Source organism: Lytechinus variegatus, chromosome 7 (genome assembly GCF_018143015.1).
Source record: "Lytechinus variegatus isolate NC3 chromosome 7, Lvar_3.0, whole genome shotgun sequence".
Classification (NCBI taxonomy): Eukaryota; Metazoa; Echinodermata; class Echinoidea; order Temnopleuroida; family Toxopneustidae; genus Lytechinus; species Lytechinus variegatus.
Window position 1 is genome coordinate 35,242,246 of NC_054746.1, and position 18,274 is coordinate 35,260,519.

Here is an 18,274-nt window from a genome sequence, read left to right on the forward strand (position 1 = left end):
CCTGTAGCTATGTGTAATTACAAATAAGAGACAAAATATTTTTCATTCACATAAAATTTCCCCGCACTGTCATAAAAACTGTTTATCTTTACTGGCATTTAGTCTTAACTTATTGCAGTACTGATTATTCATCGAATTATCCAGAATATTATATTATTTGAAGCAACTAACTACATGTCATTAAGATATTTTGTTGCTTTAAATTTATATAAATTCTCATAAACCAAAAAAAGACACATAACATGAAACATAACCTACTTCAATGACACTGCTCCCAGTTGAGTTTAGCCTTCTGCCATCTTTCATCAACGCGGTTATGCACACTCTCTCCCCACATTCAACCTTCTCTTCCGCTACTTCACCCCAAAGGATGACATCCATAGATGAACCATCATTATCGCTGAGTGTAAGACATCTCCTCTTATAAGCGCTAGTTTTGCTGCATTCGCCTACCTGAGGAAACACCAGAAAAATAATTTCATATTCATAAGTGACACAAGGAATTCGATTTGAAATATGATATTCCCCCAAAGGTAACATTGCAACATATACAAACGTTCGAAACTTAATTGTAAGGCTTGTTTACTTGCTATACTTAAAAATCATGCATTAATATTATTCAAGAGGGAGTGTAAACTGTAGGTACCCTGGATGGGTGGAGAATCGTTCATAATTATGTGTCTGCACATGACTTGCGATACTTTTTAATGAAATTAATTATTCGTGATTTTATTATCTAAGTAAATAACTACCCCAACTAGTCTTCATGGTTTATGCCATTTGTTTTTTAATTTATTTATTGTTTCATGTGTGTTCACATCATCCACAATCTCATATATGAAAATACAGTGATACATGATTATTACATAAAGACAATATTACGTAAAGAAAATATTACATAATCTCTCATTAACAGAGCACACAAAGGTCTTGCAACATAAGCTTGAGTCATTACAAAACCATTATTTTACAGTAACCAGAAAAAACAAAAAAACTGATGAAAGGGTATATATGTATACAGGTACATGTATATACAATATTTACATAGAAGTATACAGAGAAGCTGGAACAAGAATAGAAAGGAGGGTACCCCAATTTATATAAGAATATATGCATAATTTGTCAAGCAAATACAACGACATGAACTATCTTCGAAGAAAACATTATATGCCTACATTTTCATCATAGTTTCGAGATGAGCCTGCTCTTAACTGCCTTCTTAAAGGAATATGTTTTACGTAAATTGCGAATACTTTGCGGTAAAGAATTCCAAATATCTGGACCATTATGCCTTATCGACTTATGGGCTAATGCGGTGAGAGGATTGTTTAAGTGTATATTAGATGCCTGTCTTGTGTAGTGTGAGTGAACTGCACTATTCGTTTGAAACATAGAAGTAAAAGAGACCGGCAGGAGTCCTGCGTTATATCGAAACATGAATATGGCAGTTTGAAGAATGTATGTCGTCAACTTTCAAAAACTTTAGTTTTGCAAACAGAGGATTTGTGTGGTCTCTAAAACCAGATCGAGTACATATTCGAATAGCTTTCTTTTGCAGAAGAAGAATATTATTTGTCATACCCTTAGCTGTTGCCCACAGAATGAAATGTAAGGTAAAACAAGAGTATTGTATAGCATCAATAATATATTGGTGGCAACGTAATATCTAACTTTGTACAACACATCCGATATTTCGAGAGATTGGTGCAGTGATGTGATTCACTTGGTCTTTCCAATTAAGTTTTTCATTGATATACACCAAGGAACTTCGTACATGCTTTTCTTTCAATTGGGATGCCGTTTAAGTAAATATTTATTGAATGCTTATCATTAGATTTCCTACCACTAAAATGAATGAAATTCGTTTTCAGAACATTGAGAGAGAGTATATTACTTCTAAACCAAGAATCCAACTTTGGCAGTTCAGAGTTAATTGTACGTTCAAGACTTTTGATTTCACGATGAGATAAGAACACACTTGTATCATCCGCAAATAAAGTATACTTAAAAAGATTAGAAACATCACAAATATCATTGATATATACAAGGAATAACAAAGGGCCTAAGATGGATCCTTGCGGAACGCCACATCTCAGAGACAAGATATCTGACTTAAATGAGTTACAGTAGGTAAATTGTTTTCTCATAGCTAGATAACTTGTAAACCATTTTAAAGCTACACCCCTGACTCCATAGTGTTCCAATTTTGAGAGAAGGATTGTGTGGTCTAATGTGTCAAAAGCCTTACTAAGATCCATGAAAACACCAATCACATGTTCACCAGTCACATGTTCACCAATCACATGTTCACATATTGCCAATGACAAAATATTTTTATTCACAATTCATTACAATAATTTTTTATTACAATAAGGGTTGCTTTAAAAGAAATTGAGACTTAAATTATTGTCTGCTCTTTCTGTCCGTTATATCATTATCAATGAATAATAGGAAACTCTTCATAAAACGTTAGTAAGATTGGATCTATTTGATTACACAGCCGCATCAAGTTAATTAATTTGTTCATTTGAAACAGACTCCAGGATACCCCGCCTACAAATAATGGGTTTACAAGATTATACTATGACAAAAACGGTATTCATATAGTGCAATAACGACTTTTACCTCAGTAACACCCCCACACACAGAGAGTCGTCTTTTTTGCACGGACCCTTTAGCTTCTGCTAATGTAATCATCGGGGGTCGGATGAAGTCCTCTAATAAATCGGTGTCGATAGGAAAATCAGCCACCTTCGTCATTATCTACAGGAAATAATGAGCTAAAAAAAAACAAACATTTGATTCATTATTATGACTTTATATGACTCACGTGACTTTTAAAATACTTGAAAATGTTTGCAGACTTTTTATTTAAATCTATTTCAAATAATGTACTGACTATACGTGTTGTCAAAAAAAAGTTTGAATTCCAGTTATTTTAGAACATTTTCAGCTTGCTTAACGCAACATGTGAATGAGAAGAACGTCCTTTTGGGCAGGGAGGAAAAGGAGGAGGGGCAAGTAACCACTAATCATGTCTGCTTCACTTCCAAGACTGAAAAAATATATCCAGACACTTTAAAATTTTCCTCAATTTAAACTTATAGAAAACTTAAATTACACCAATTCCATATAACAATTAAATACAAAAAAGTTTTTGTTTTAAAATTTGATGTTCTAACGACACTGTAAGAGCTTGGGTAAACAAGGGTCAAACTAAAAATAGTCGTTTATTTTCGGTGAGAGTTTGTAATACCAATTTAGACGATGTAGTTATTTACTTCACATATGAATTAATATTTTTTGATCAAAAGGATATTAAAGTTGAAATTATATCAAACTATGTAGAAACATTGTAATATCATATGAAAATCTAGACATCATCGATTTTAAATAAGTCAATAGTGACAGTAGTCAAATAAGAAAAAAAAACATTGGTCGCCAAGAGTTGATTCCTAAAATTCAGTCTATCGACAGTATCATGGGACATGGCCATATATATCTTGAAATATCATATTATTCAATGGTAAGTAAATATTTATTTCAATATTAAACTATACGACGATATGAATTAAGTACAGAGTACAGTACGGTAAAGCATGATGTACCATACCGGTCGTGACCATGGTGACAGCAGGAAATAAGCCGAGGCCAGGTTTGCCTGTAGTACCGTGGCGTACGGTCATGACGGTACCGTACATGAATGAATCCCGACACTAGCCGGTCTCTACCCTTGCCTTGGCGCTATGCCTACGACTCGGGTATCCAGAACATTTTTAAAGCATTTGTTCGTCTTCAGATACACAAACTGTATGAATTAAATTGTTGTAATCATCATTTACTTTGTTTTCTATACTATTTTCTAACATGATAGGTGTCCAGACAGATTGTGACATCTGAACAGTCGATAACATTAGCAAAGACAAAAAAAGCTTTATTTTTGTTGTGTGTCCAGACACTCATGGCCAACCCCCCATCTATGATCTAGACTTCTAATCTAGTACTTAATCAAATGACCGATGAAAGTTGTATAGGCCTAGATCTAATTTAAAATGACTTTTGACAGTTTTGTGCCCGGATATGCTAGACATTAACGTACATTAAACCAAAAGATTCAATCTCTGTAATTTGGTTGTTTTGCTGAACTGCGTTTGCTCAGTGGGGATGATAGTAAATTGTCAGAAATTGTTATAAATCCCCAGAATCAATGGTTATTCCTATAAATAATGTAGCCGGACAGCTCAACAGGTGTGTGTCCGGACAATCTTAGTAAAATTGGTAGTCCAAACAAACAACCATTAGGCGTAACTTAGTTTAGTTTTTAATAGATCTATTAAGCTAGAGTGTACATCTTAATCTAATAAGCATGGTAGATTCATCTACTACCACAGAAAAATAATGGATAGATTTATTTACCACCCTGTCCCTACCCTGCGTGTGCTGTGAATGTGATTGATAATGTGTAATTTTCAAAAAAAAAATTGACTATTATGAATGTTGTTGATTAAGCTTTTGTAAGGAAAATGTGTCCCCATGTGTGTACACCAATTCATTTTGCACACAAATTTAACAATTTTATTAAAATGATCACATTTTCTAATCACGTCAGTCTATGCGCAGAAAAGTCAGACAATTAATTTATATACAAACTTTAACTTAATAACACAACATACTAGTATTAGTAAACACCCCAGCTCTATTATTAAATGATTTTTATTTTGTAATGAGACCCCAAAAGTCTAGAACTAAGTGAACATTAGCATTCAATGACTGCTACATCAAATCTTTTCATGTACTTAATAATTTCCTTACCTTGGAATCTTTTGTAAGCCGAAAACTATTCGGATACTCCAAAACCTTTGTGATGATTATCTTCTGCCTTGGTACCGTTTTGAGAAGACAATTTAAGATTGCTTCATTATCTTCATATGCGTAGCATGGGACTACGCCTTGCTTTTCGGATGTCTTACAGGGGGCAACCATGCCCATGAGATACGTTTTAGAAACTGCTGAGGACTTTGATGAATTCCTTTTGCTAAACTTTTCACAAACGACCACTTTTATGGTTGCTAGACCCATGATTGTTAATTGAAGAGTAAGTTTTCTGAAATTCTTATCTGATTTTATAAACGAATGGTTACATTGATCATCTAATTTCAATTCTCAACAACCAATCAAGTTAAAGAAATTGGATTGATTTAACTAAAATGTAAGAGTCCAATTCATAAGAGAAACCAATGAGAAATAAGAGAGTGAAGATGATAGATATCCTGTTATAGGTGATTATGTAATAATGAGAGTGAAAGCTAAGGAATCCAGAGAGGAATGGAATGGATGGAATGGAACACCCGAATAAGCAAAAAATAAAGATTGAAGATATTCAGCATAAACAAAAATACAGCAATGAATTACAACTGAATAACATTAAACTCCTACAACCTAAATTCAGACTACAAATGAAAAGAAATGCAAATGAATTGAAGTCTAAACTGTACAGTATGGAAAATTACACAAGGAGTATTGCCCCCAAAGTGCTCCTCAAAATAGCCTGAGAAACTAAAAAGGAGTTTTGGAAAATTCCTATTTATTGCAATGTTAAAATTTGTACTTTAGAGAAGTTTTCTTGTGGTTTTTTTTATTTATGTATTTATTCATTGACTACTTATTTCTTTTTCAATACATATTTCATTTATCAACAACCAATCAAACTAAAGAGAAAACTAAAATGCAAATGTCTAATGTGTAAGACAAATCAATGAAACATTTATAGTGAAAGTGATAAAATTAAATGTACTATTCATGATTATGTAATAACGAGAGGAATCAGGTGAAGAATGCAATGAATGAACACCTGAATATGCAAATAATAAAGATTTTTAAAAAAATATGAAGGTATTCAGAGTGAACAGGAATGAATGACAACTGAATAACATTAAACTCCTTTAACCTAAGTTCAGACTACAAGGACAATAATGAAAAGAAATGCAAATGAAGTAAAGTCTAGACTGTACAGTAAAAAAAATCACAGGGACTATTGCCTCCACAGTGCTTCTGAAAAAAGCCTTAGAAACTAAAAAGGTATCTTGGAAACTTCTCATTCATTGCAATGTTAAAGCTTATCCAATATTAGGCTGTAAGTTATTAAAAGTAATCATGAAAAATTATAATTTTATTCCTCCTGTACAAAAATGTATAACTTTTGAGAAAAAATATAAATTTTTAATAAAGGTAATTAATAACATTAGAAAATTAAAAAATCTTGTCTTTGATACAAACAACACCAACAAGAGTCTTGAAAATACTTAAAAGACAAGTCCACCCCAACAAAAACTTGATTTGAATAAAAAGAGAAAAATTCAACAAGCATAACACTGAAAATTTCATCAAAATCGGATGTAAAATAAGAAAGTTATGACATTTTAAAGTTTCGCTTCATTTCACAAAACAGTTATATGCACATCTCGGTCGGTATGCAAATGAGGGAACTGATGACATCACTCACTCACTATTTCTTTTGTATTTTATTATATGAAATATGAAATATTTTGATTTTCTTGTCATTGTCATGTGAAATGAAGTTTCATTTCTCCCTTAAGACGTGGAATTCCATTATTTTAACATTTTGTGGTTCAGGCAAGGTGGTCCTAATTGTCAAATTCGTAAAAATTGAAACATTGTATAATTCAAACAATAAAAAACAAAAGAAATAGTGAGTGAGTGACATCATCGACTCTCTCAGTTGGATGTAACTGGCTCGTTCAAGTAACTATTTTGTTGAAAATAAGCGAAACTTTGAAATATCATAACTTTGTAAGTTTCATGTAAGTTTCATGTCACATGACCAAGGTAAAAGGTCATTTAGGGTCAATGAACTTAGACCATGTTGGGGGAATCAACATCAAAATCTTAACCTGAGGTTAAGTTTTTGAAATGTCATAACTTAGAAAATATGTGGACCTAGTTCATTAAACTTGGACATAAGGTTAATGAAGTATCACCAAACATCCTGCGTGGGTTTCACATCACAGGACCAAGGTCAAAGGTCATTTAGGGTCAATGAACTTTGGCCCAATTGGGGGTATCTGTTGAATTACAATCAAAACTGTAAAAGTTTTTGAATCTGATTCATGAAACTTGGACATAATAGTAATCAAGTATCACTGAACATCCTGTGCAAGTTTCAGGTCACATGATCAAGGTCAAAGGTCATTTAGGGTCAATGAACTTTGGCCGCATGGGAGTATTTGTTGAATTACCTTTATAACTTTGGAAGTATGTTGGTCTAGTTCATAAAACTTGGACATAAAAGAGTAGTCAAGTATCACTGAACATCCTGTGCGCATTTTAGGTCCATGACCAAGGTCAAAGGTCAATGAACTTTGGCCATAATGGGGGTATCTGTTGAATTACCATCATAACTAAAGTTGCAAGTTTATTGATCTGACTTTTGAAATTTTGACATAAGAGTAAATGATAATCAACTATCACTGAATATCCTGTGCAAGTTTCAGGTCACATGATGAAGGTCAAATGTCATGTGACATCAATGAACTTTGGCCGCATTGGGGGTATTTGTTGAATTACCATCCTATCTCTGTAAGTGTATTGGTCTAATTTATAAAACTTGGAAATAAGAGTAACCAAGTATCACTGAACATCTTGTGTGAGTTATAGTAGCTTTCAAAGTCAGCACTGCTGCTATGTTGAATCGCGTGATGCAGGTGAGACGGCCAGAGGCATTCCACTTGTTGTTTACCTATACCTTATTTTAAGATGTACGAGATTTTTTTTTTGTCTTGAGTAATAGTTTGAGTCTGCTAATATCTTATTGTTAAATTAATTCTTTTGCATGTCTTTCTTTATCAGTACACTGGATTATTTTATTTGTATCCTTTAATTGATCCTAGCACCAAAGTATCATTAAAAAGGGTTTTATCACCCCACTGACCAATTAGGGTTCAGGTTTACCATTCAGGCTATACTGACTTTGAGTTTTGTCTTTCCTGCATGGCGGAGTGATACTAAAGGTGCTGCTTTTCTGACGGCAGCATCAAGATAATGGATCTATTCCATCAATCATAAACACAAATCATTAATCATTTTGCAAGGCCACATCATCAAGGTCAATTGGGTCAGTTGGTATTTTGGGTTAGTATTTTTCAATCATATGAAAGGCGTTTTTTGTTAATTCTTATCCAGCTTAGTTGTTTTCAAAGTCAATACTGCTGCTATATTGAGTCGCATAATGGAGTCGAGACTGTCAGAGGCGTTCCACTTGTGTAGAAGTGTGATTCCATTAAAGTATGGACATTCAACCCCTTAATGCAAACTGTCCAGAAATGACTTGTCTCAGTTTTGTGCTTCATATCAAAGGTGTAATGCTCTCAAATTATTGTGGCTTTAGCTGTTCATGATTTGGTGGGCCAGGCCCAGACATACAAAAAAAGTTGATTCATTTTGTGGAATTGCCCGGAAATTTGATCATAGGTGCCCAATTCGACTAACATTGTATCTCAATCAGAATTAAATAGTAGTTTTAAATCAATATAGGTTTCAGCTTTGATGAGGAATGGGTTGTTATTTGCGGACCCCTAGATGTTGTGAAAAGCAAGGAATACTTAATAAAGATGTTGAGGGAAAGCAAACTCAATGTACCAATGAGAATTTTGGGGGTACCAAGCTCGACTTAGGGTAAAGCAAGTGTCAGGCCAGAGAAAATGAGATAATGACTTTCACACAAGGCAAATAATAATCTCTTTCACACTCTGAGTAATTGGCATCCAAATGCTTTCAAGTTCTCAATGAAAACCTAACACACATAATACATGTACTTTAACATCTGTGTTTAGGGCAAATTTTTTCGGTCTTTCAATGTTCGTAATGCGCCTTAACGCCCTCTACCTTCGTCTTTACATCTATATGTGTATTATGACGGAATAAACCCATTTATAGGCTTCGCCCTTTCATAGGATGTATGCATGTATATATATATATATATATATGTATATATATATCTTTTTAATGTAAACTTTTTAATAATCAAATATACACTTTCTTGCTGATCTCTTTCTTTCTGATTGCCTGTAATTTTTAGAGTCTGCTTTCCTTTCTTCTGTTGAAAACCCAAATACTTTGCAAGTTTGTAATAACTAATGGTCATTTATGCATTTCCTTTGAATCTATCATTCCATTGATTTCTTTTTATTTATTTGATAAAGTACAACACCTTACAGCCGCACTCATTAATCAGTAATGAATTATGTAATACTTGATCTATATTTTGATTTTTGTTAACCTCCTGTATATGACTTTTGTTTTATTTTACCAGTTGATTTCATATGAATTATTCCTGTCTACTTATGCAATATTGGATTTAATGTGATTTATAATTAATTTACACTCAGAACTCCTTTATGTAATCAGATCCGTTATAATCTATTATGATGTATATCTTTGTGTTATCTTTCTGTGCCATTTAAGTATTGAATGCATTTTTTAATTACTATTAATCTTCTCTTTGTATGGTCTTATGTTTTGTAAACATGTATATTTCAACCACTGGCTGCCAATCACGTGTTGCCAATAAACCGTTACTATTCTATTCTGTAGGTAAGGAGCTGTGTACAAATCTTTGTCCATCAGCAATCAGATGGGATGCTATGTCTAACTACCTTGATGTTGTAATAACAGCCTTGATCAAGAAGGATCAGTTACCAACACAACAAGCTGTAGAACTTCTCCAAGCAACTCTCAACACTAGAATAGAGGTATGGATTTCTTTTTTGTCATTCAGTATTCCTCACTCACATCAACATTAGAGACATAATTACCAAAGATTTCATCACTGTTAGAACTAGGTTTATTTGAGGGCTTTATTTGTTGGAACCTTTGTGATATCAAAAGACTGTGACATCATTACGTTGGTTATCTGTTTCTTACCAAAGCCAATCATGTTTGTTGATTTTGTTTTGTTTAGGACCCAGTGATCCTGTCTTTCCAGCTGACCTGTATATCAACCTTGTTTCCTGTACTTTATCATTCCAAGCAGCATGTGGAGAGTGTATTGGATAAGGTAAGAATTAAGTAGGATGGGGTCCATATGGAGGACATTATTTGTTCATCTGAAAGTTAATGTGTGCTAGAAATCAATGCAGGTAGCAATTTTCCTTTTCAATTTTTACATCTTAAGAGGGGTGAAAGGTAGGCCAATCTTAATACTACTTCCTCAAATGATTCCTCGATGGTTCCCTAGCTATTGAGGTTTGATAATCTAATATGGGATATAGCAAATATTTTTCAACAAAAAATGGCCACCACCTGTGACCTTTGACCCTTTTCAGTTGGCTCTTCTTAAAAAGCTTTTGAATTGAGGTTCTACCGCTGTTAAAAGTGCACAATCTTATTAACTGGTTAGAAGTTATATCAGTGTTTTTTTTATTTATAAAATCACAATATTCATTATAGGAAGGAATACAAGAAGACAATTCACATCTGTTGTCAATGAATGTAGCTTGACTCTTTGATAAGTTCAGCATGATTTAACCAAATAGAGCTCCACAATGATAACTTGTGAAATGTTAAATAAGTCAAGAATATAGAACCTTTAGCTTTTTGTATGGGAACCAGTATATATAGCATGTACATGTAATTGTTCAATGAGATTTAAAGCCTTTGTTGTTTTAACTGCCTTTCTTGTTTTTCTTTTCATCTTCTTATTTTGTTCTGACACTTTCTACTTACAAGATTTTGTGTGCAAAGTTATTTTTTCCTTTAACTTTATAAAATATCTCAAAAGTAGTGGAGTTCATTAACCATATTTCTTGTTTAAAAAGGCTTGTTGGGTTAATGAATTGTGATACAAGATAACATTGACCTGTTACATGAGTACCATTTTTTGCTAAGTTATATCTTTAGTGACATCCCAATATCATCTTGTGTGGCATCCTTAGGAAGGAGTTGGTGACCATGTACCCTATCAACTTCTGTCATCTACCCTTTGCAAAGTAGCAGTGAACCTTGTATATTTCATGTATTTTTAATCTTTATGATTTATTTGCTCAATCTATGTTGAAAAATGACCTCTTGTGAAAATGGAAGGCCATAGATTATTACATTTTTAACGTTTTTCCTTCTCTTTCAGCTTTTTGCTGCTGCTGTCTTCTCCTTGCCTGGGTTGACTAAGGTAAAGTACTTGCAAATCTTCTTTGGTAAACAAAACGAAAGGCTAGTAAAAGGGATTTATATTAGCGTTGTAGCAGCCGGTCCACTTCTCAGATAGTCTTATAACACAATTTGGTCGATTATCACTTTGGTCTATTCTACACTTGGTCCAATACCCACTTAGGGGTGTTTGCAAGAAAATATTTGTGATCATTTGCAGATTTTTTATGCAAATTTATAATTGATATATTAACTGTGTCCATAGAAAATTTATGTTTTACTGTTAGTTACAAGGAGCATCCCAGCAATCAAGTACAAATTTGCAATTAATTGCAAGATGTGTAATTGATTTTGGGACCCAAGATTCACTTGAAATTGATTGCAAATTTCTTGCAACACCCCTTTTTTCTAATGCTAATTAAGTTTAATGCCAGTTGGTCTAATTTCTACTTATGAGTATTTAGTCTTTTTTACTTTGTCAAATGAAAATTTGACAAAGTAAAATAAAAAAAAATACAATATAGACTAATTTACTTCAATAACTCCATACATCTACTTGATTTGCTAGTTCAGCCCTCTGGACTGCCATACCCGAATAGAACTCCCAAGGATTTAAAAAGCGCGAGCGCGCCCTCTCCCGTTCAGGCTTACTACCCATGATCACCGCGCAATTAGCGTCCATCTTCCTCACCTTTCGCAAGCCCATACGTTGAAACATGTTGCTACGCAAGGCGGAGGGTCGGTGGGAGGGTATCAAGTAGATGTATGAGTTATCTCGTAAATAAGAAAATCAGGTAAGTATTTTCATAACTGGTCTTACATTGAATTGACTGAATGGTAACCTAAATGGGAATTAGAAAAAATGGTGAAGAAATATAATGGCAATTATACCAAAAGACTGGTTGAAAATGAAATGAATACTATATAGGATGAGACCAAAGGGGCAAGAGAAAATGTGACTTTAGATCAGTCATCATTTTACCACTAAAAACATGGGGGGGTAAAGGATTTTTTCATCAAGCAACTAAAGGACATGCTTGCAGTTGCTTGAATTTATGCCTCAATTGAACTAAAGATTTGATTCCTCACAAGTACCTACATGGTGACATAACATATGTTCCTGTAACATTCACTCAGGTCGTGGGCATAGGGTTAGAATTAGGATTGTAGTAGTTTTTGGTTCAGAATAAAGTAAAGATAAGGATCAGAGTTTTGGAGGTTGGGTGTTATGTTTGGCTCAACATGAATATTTTCCATCGGAGCAATTGTCTCGCGAGCAAATGTCAATAAACTGTCAATGATATCAGCAATGGTACTTTCGGTCATTATTGCTCTGACTGGTATCTAGTTTTCATGAATTGAAGAGTGAATAGGAGGTTGAATAAGATTACCCTGGCGTGGTCAACATGCTTTGCACGATCACATGTATTCGGTGGATTTTATCACAAGAACAGATTATTTGGAAGTTGAATTTGATGCTGTGTTGACCATTCGATTGTGTTTGTTTCGTGTGTGTACAAGAGCACACCATATGTGTGCTGCTCAAATCATCACTAGCTGAGTTAATTATTGTTTTACGTCATGCAAGTCATCTTGATGTCAGAGTGGCCTACCCCTTAACCTGACTTGACACAAATTTGCATATTAGAACTTTACACAATTGTGCAAATGTAAAATTGCAAGATCAGATTATGCCTATGGAGTGCTAAAAGGTCACTTCAAAGCTCAACTAAAGACTTTTCAACAGCCATTGAGTTATTTCAAGTTCGGTGCTCGGTGTTGAGAGCGTGAAAAGGCTGCTGAACCAAACTCCAACACTGAGCAGGCTTCAGAGGTACGATAATGATCACGTAGTCAATAGTTTACGATGTCATGCCTTTGGTCCGCTGCTGAACGTCTCAAGTTTACGCGAGAACTTCTTGATGACAAAAGTGAAATCGGTGACAAATTAGAGTAATATCTCTTAGTAAATATTGCAAAGTCTAAAATCGCTTTAAGAATCTGCAAGAGTTAACATGTCTATTAAATTTTTATAAGGCTTTAATGATTTACACTTATACCTTAAATGTAAAAATCAAATTTTATGGGAATGTTTCATCCTGTTTAAATCACCAACACCGAATTTGAAATCACAATTTTCCCAATTCCTTTGGGTTGGTGTTGGTGAAAAGGGAAATTACACACAGATCGTCAAGACCAGCCATGATGCTCAGTTCAGCAGACGGCATTCAACACCAGCACTCAACACAAACTGCCAGAAAATTGTCTTATTTACCGATGTCAATCCCAACACCAGCATCATTTCATAAGGGTGTTGTGGCTGGTGTTGTCACAACACCAACATTCAGTTCTGTTGAAGGAGTCTGCATTTTTTAATGTTTTATTTAATCTGGTGTATATGATAATAAAGTGATTAGAGTGCACTCAAGACTGATGATTTATAGGATGAGTGGTCATAAGTATCATGAGTGGACATGGTTGGAAGCTGAGGTTGATATAGTTGATAATATGCATTCATGTTACTATAACATGATAATACACATTGTTTCATTCAGACTTGCATATAATTACTTTAGAACAGTCCAAACGCTTCTGTCTATTGCCTTTGGTACGTTGAAATTATTCCAAAGGTATAACCACTCAAAACATGCTGTAACACACCATGTTTATCATCCTTCTCACCACCACCAATCTCCATCATCATCATTTTAATCATCATTGTTAACATCATCACCATCATACCATTGTCATAATGACCACTATCATCAACATCACCATGATCATCATCATCATCTCCACCTCTACTATCATCATCACCACTATCGTCATCATCATTACCCCCAATCATGATCATCATCTTCACCCCCACTGTCATCATCACCATAACCACTATCACCAACCATCCTAATCACCAATCATCATCAATTTTTGTGTTCAAGCTTATTTCCCTCAACAAATTTGAGCAATATTTTTTTTTTGTCTTTACAACACAACACAACTGAAGGAAAATACATTCAGTCTAAATAAATTCATGTTCAAGTTATAATTTGGAATGGGAACATAATAAAGAGCCAAGAGAAATTATGCTTTTGATTTTATTCAACATTATTTTTTTTTATTTTTTATCTCCATATTCTGTTGTTCCATTCTCATATATATAATAACTCTAATAATTAAAGATTTGTATAGATTTATATCTGTCGATGACACTCAAGGCACACAATCAAGTAAATTAGATTAATTAATACACAGAAATTGAACAAATTGACAAGAAAAAAAATACACAATCAGTTAAAGTTTGTAGTCAAAATAACAAGTGGGCCTAATCCCACAACAATTAAGGAAATGAGGTAAAATTTCAATTTGCTGTGGAATAGCTCTCTTAACTGGCAAGACTTAATGTCCAAAGGGAATGAATTCCACAGACGGGGACCAGCAACAGGACAAGATCTGTCGCCCCAGGACCTCTTCACTCTAACTAGTTGGACCTGGTGAACATTTCCTGAATGGAGACCGGGTCTATGATCTCTTCGCCTTCAGAAGATCTGATAGGTGTCTCGTTGATTTTAAGTTTAAAGACCAGGGAAAGAACTTCGTATGTAAGTCTTTGCCTTATAGGGAACGCCAGTGTAATTCCTTGAGAACTGGAGTGATATGATCTGACTCATGAACTCATCTGAACTCATGAATCAACCTTGTTTTGTAAAAGCAATACAAAAGAAACCATTCTTTTCATTCAGCTATAAACTGTAATATACATTACATGAAAATATGAACAGAGGTATTTACATAAGACAAAGTTTATATACAAATTTTTTTCACCTCTTTCAGAAGGTTAGGGCAACTTTATTATACCATCACTTTTTAATGCTTTTTATTCTATTCAACATTATTTTTTAATCTTCATATTCTGTTGTTCTATTTTCTCATTAATCAACCTCGTTTTGTAAAAGCAATTCAAAAGAAACCCCCATTTTTTTACATTCAGCCATAAAACTGGAATAGACCTGTATGCAGTACATGAAGATATGAACAGAGTTATTTACATACAGTACATGAAAATATTAATAGATATGTTTACATATATGACTTCCTTAAGAGTCCCTTCTTATATATTTCCCAAAAGACATTTTGCAAATACAGTGTAATACATAAGAAATTGATCTGATGTCGCAAATATTTTTCACGTACATTTCCTAAGAACACCACAAAGAGTTTCTATACCAAAAATTTGAACATTTGGAGCGTCATTAAGGAAGTTGAAGGGAAAAAATGATTTTGTATACTAATTATGCATAAATTAGCATAATCAATTAGAAAATTTTTTTTCATTAACTAAATTAATATAGAATTTGATTAATAAGGGACTCCTAGACAACCTGCGGTGCCAATTTTTGGTGCAATCGCGCGATCAATGGCAATGTTACAACAGTTGTAACTCTTTTTAACACAGGCTTCTGATCCTACCATCTACAAGGAGAATGGGATAGTGATAATGAATGTAAGAAGAAAAGAAAGACCATGGCTGAAAAGATGAATAAATGAAGAAATTATATTCCACATACTATGTTTTGGCGATCCAGCCTAATCACATTATTTGATGTTTCTTTGTATTTTTATCCTATTTTGCGAAATAAAGATTGAATTGAATTGAATAATCAGAATATTGCTGTCTGATTTAATGTGAATCACTCTATAAAATGTCAATTGCTGATCAAACAAAAGGACCTGATTTCACAAAGATGTTTATGTGTCTGTGCTTTGAAACCATGGACAATGATGGTTAATCCAGAGAGAAAGTGTCCAATAATGAGTCCACTTTTTTATCAGTGTTTTAAATGGATACTTGTTTCTTAGGTCGAGCATTCTAAGCCCACCATTTGGAAAGATGTCATATAAGGTCCATATAAAACTACATGTATAACTATTTTTTGTACAAGTACATCAACAACTCTGTAAAAGGAGCAAATGAACAAGGCTTGAAATTAAATATTCCTACCTGGCTATCATGAAGTCTAATGAATCATGAGATAGAAATGTTTGCTTTTCACCCTTTTGAAACTTGTGTTCATTTATTCATGAATGATATGTGATGATGCCTATTTTCAGACCTTTCTGTGACAAGTTCATGCATAGTTCTATAATTCCTGAGCTTGATTCAGCCTCTCTGTAAGGCTTCCTTGATCACCTTCACTATTCTCTTCTAACTTAATTTTACTACTGTTAGCTTGGCTAATTTTTCTCTGTCTATAGAGTAAAATTACCAATGCTATGAACAAAGCAATGACCACAGGAGATGATAAAAGAGAATATATAAGTAGTGATTTGTGATAGTCTTTTATGTCTGTAGTTGGTGCCGTTGTAAAGAGGTAATTTTGTATTGCACTTTTGTTTACAGTAGTTGATATTGATGTTTGTGTTGTAATGGTAGGACAAGGGTCTACAGTAGTACTGCTATCATCTAAAAATAGTGCAGTATCATGGCACTTGCATCTCTCTTTGTATTCATTTAAAGTAGAAGAACAACAAAATGCTGGCTGTGATCTTTGGATGAGAATAGTCTGTTTCAACAAAGAGTCTGTCTCTGTAGGGTCAGTCAAGGGAGGCATCCATAAACCATTTTGATAGCACCCAATCCTCCCTGGTAGACTTCCCACATTAGCTGTACAGTTTACTGCTACCCATTCTCCACCCTTATCTTCACCTACCATGCAGGATGCCTTACCAGGTGGATACTCTACCTGAAGCAATATTTCATCTTTATGATCAAATTGTTCATGACCATCCTTATATACAAACAAAATGTATGTCCCTTGGTCACCTCTCGTGACATCACTTATTGTAAGTTCCAGAGAGCAGGTTCCAATTTCAATCCTATTCTGAACATTGAATCTCAGGGCTTGATGTGGGGGCAAGTAAAGTGATGACCCAGCTGTAGATCTATAAAATGGGACTCTATTTGACTGTTTTAGTGTGATATCTGTACTGTTACATGGGTAAGGGAAAACCAGGCTGACTTCCTGCCCTTGCATAAAGGACAGTGCCTTGACTTGGTAGCCATTTAGGAATAGGATTAAAAGGCAACTGATTATGATAGCCATACTACATTTTTCTACAAAATCTGATTTCAAATTCTATGTTCAATGTTCAAGATGACAGCCTTCAAAATGATGACAACCTCACTCAGTTCATTTCAAATAATGTGCAGTTCCAGCTCTGCTGCTGTCATGAAAACAATGTCCACTGAAGCATCAAGAGAGTTGTTGTGGATTACCCTTCATCAAATGAAGTAAAATCTCAGAATAAATTTCAGAATAAATTTCCTTGGTGAATTCCTCAAGTCAGCCCTCAAAGTACATGTCAGAAGAATCTGTACTTCACGGATAAATACACTGCAACCAATCTGGAAAAAATGGTTGAATTGAGAGATATTTGAGACTACCGTAAGCAAAACAAAGAATTATTCCAAAGACTTGTAAAAAAAATTATGATCACATATTAATAGTTGTAACTGCACCTAAATCATGTCATATTAAAACATCACACTCTACAGATCAATTTAACCCTATCTAGGCCACTGAATTTTGGGAGATCATATGGCCAGGGGTGGGGGGGGGGGGATAGGGGGCCTTGCAGCCCCCTTAATATCGATTGCCAAAAATGGGCACACAGGTTGTCTGGGACGTAATCTACAAGACTGTACAGTCTTTTATTTCGTGCAAATTGCTATTAATTGATAATGCTAATTTATGCCGAATTGTGCAAAATCATACTCTTTCCTCTGACTCCCTAAACAAAGCTCCAAATTTTTTCTAATTTTTGGTGTAGAAATTCGTTGTAGTGTTCTTAGTGAATGTGTATGAAAAAAATTGTGATATCATCAGATCATTTTCTTATTTGTAGAGTTTTGCAATTTGTATTTCTTTGTTTTGTTTACCTTTTGTTTTTCAATGTTTTATATGAATTTGTAGGGGACTCTTTTAAGATCATAAACAGCAAAAAATAAATCAATTTATTTTTCGTTGAAAACATAATTTGCTTTGACTTTGTACAAGAAATCATTTTTTAAAATAAATTTTTGATCCAACATGCACTTACAAAATATATTTTAGGA

General features: G+C 34.0%; 2 protein-coding genes across 3 annotated transcripts in view; one reads left to right on the forward strand and one right to left on the reverse strand.

The window, feature by feature from the left end:
* The window catches only part of LOC121419116 (exportin-5-like), a 59,654-nt gene that overhangs the window by 21,838 nt on the left and 19,542 nt on the right, over positions 1-18,274 (forward strand). For both annotated transcript variants that reach the window (XM_041613433.1, XM_041613434.1), the window contains exons 13-15: positions 9,610-9,767; positions 9,977-10,072; positions 11,141-11,182. In XM_041613433.1, the coding sequence (XP_041469367.1) occupies positions 9,610-9,767; positions 9,977-10,072; positions 11,141-11,182 (296 nt within the window). The remainder of the gene's footprint in view (positions 1-9,609; positions 9,768-9,976; positions 10,073-11,140; positions 11,183-18,274) is intronic.
* Positions 15,749-17,465, reverse strand: LOC121419119. The gene has a single exon (XM_041613437.1). It carries the CDS (start codon positions 17,259-17,261, stop codon positions 16,299-16,301), a length of 963 nt encoding a protein of 320 aa, XP_041469371.1. The 5' UTR covers positions 17,262-17,465; the 3' UTR covers positions 15,749-16,298.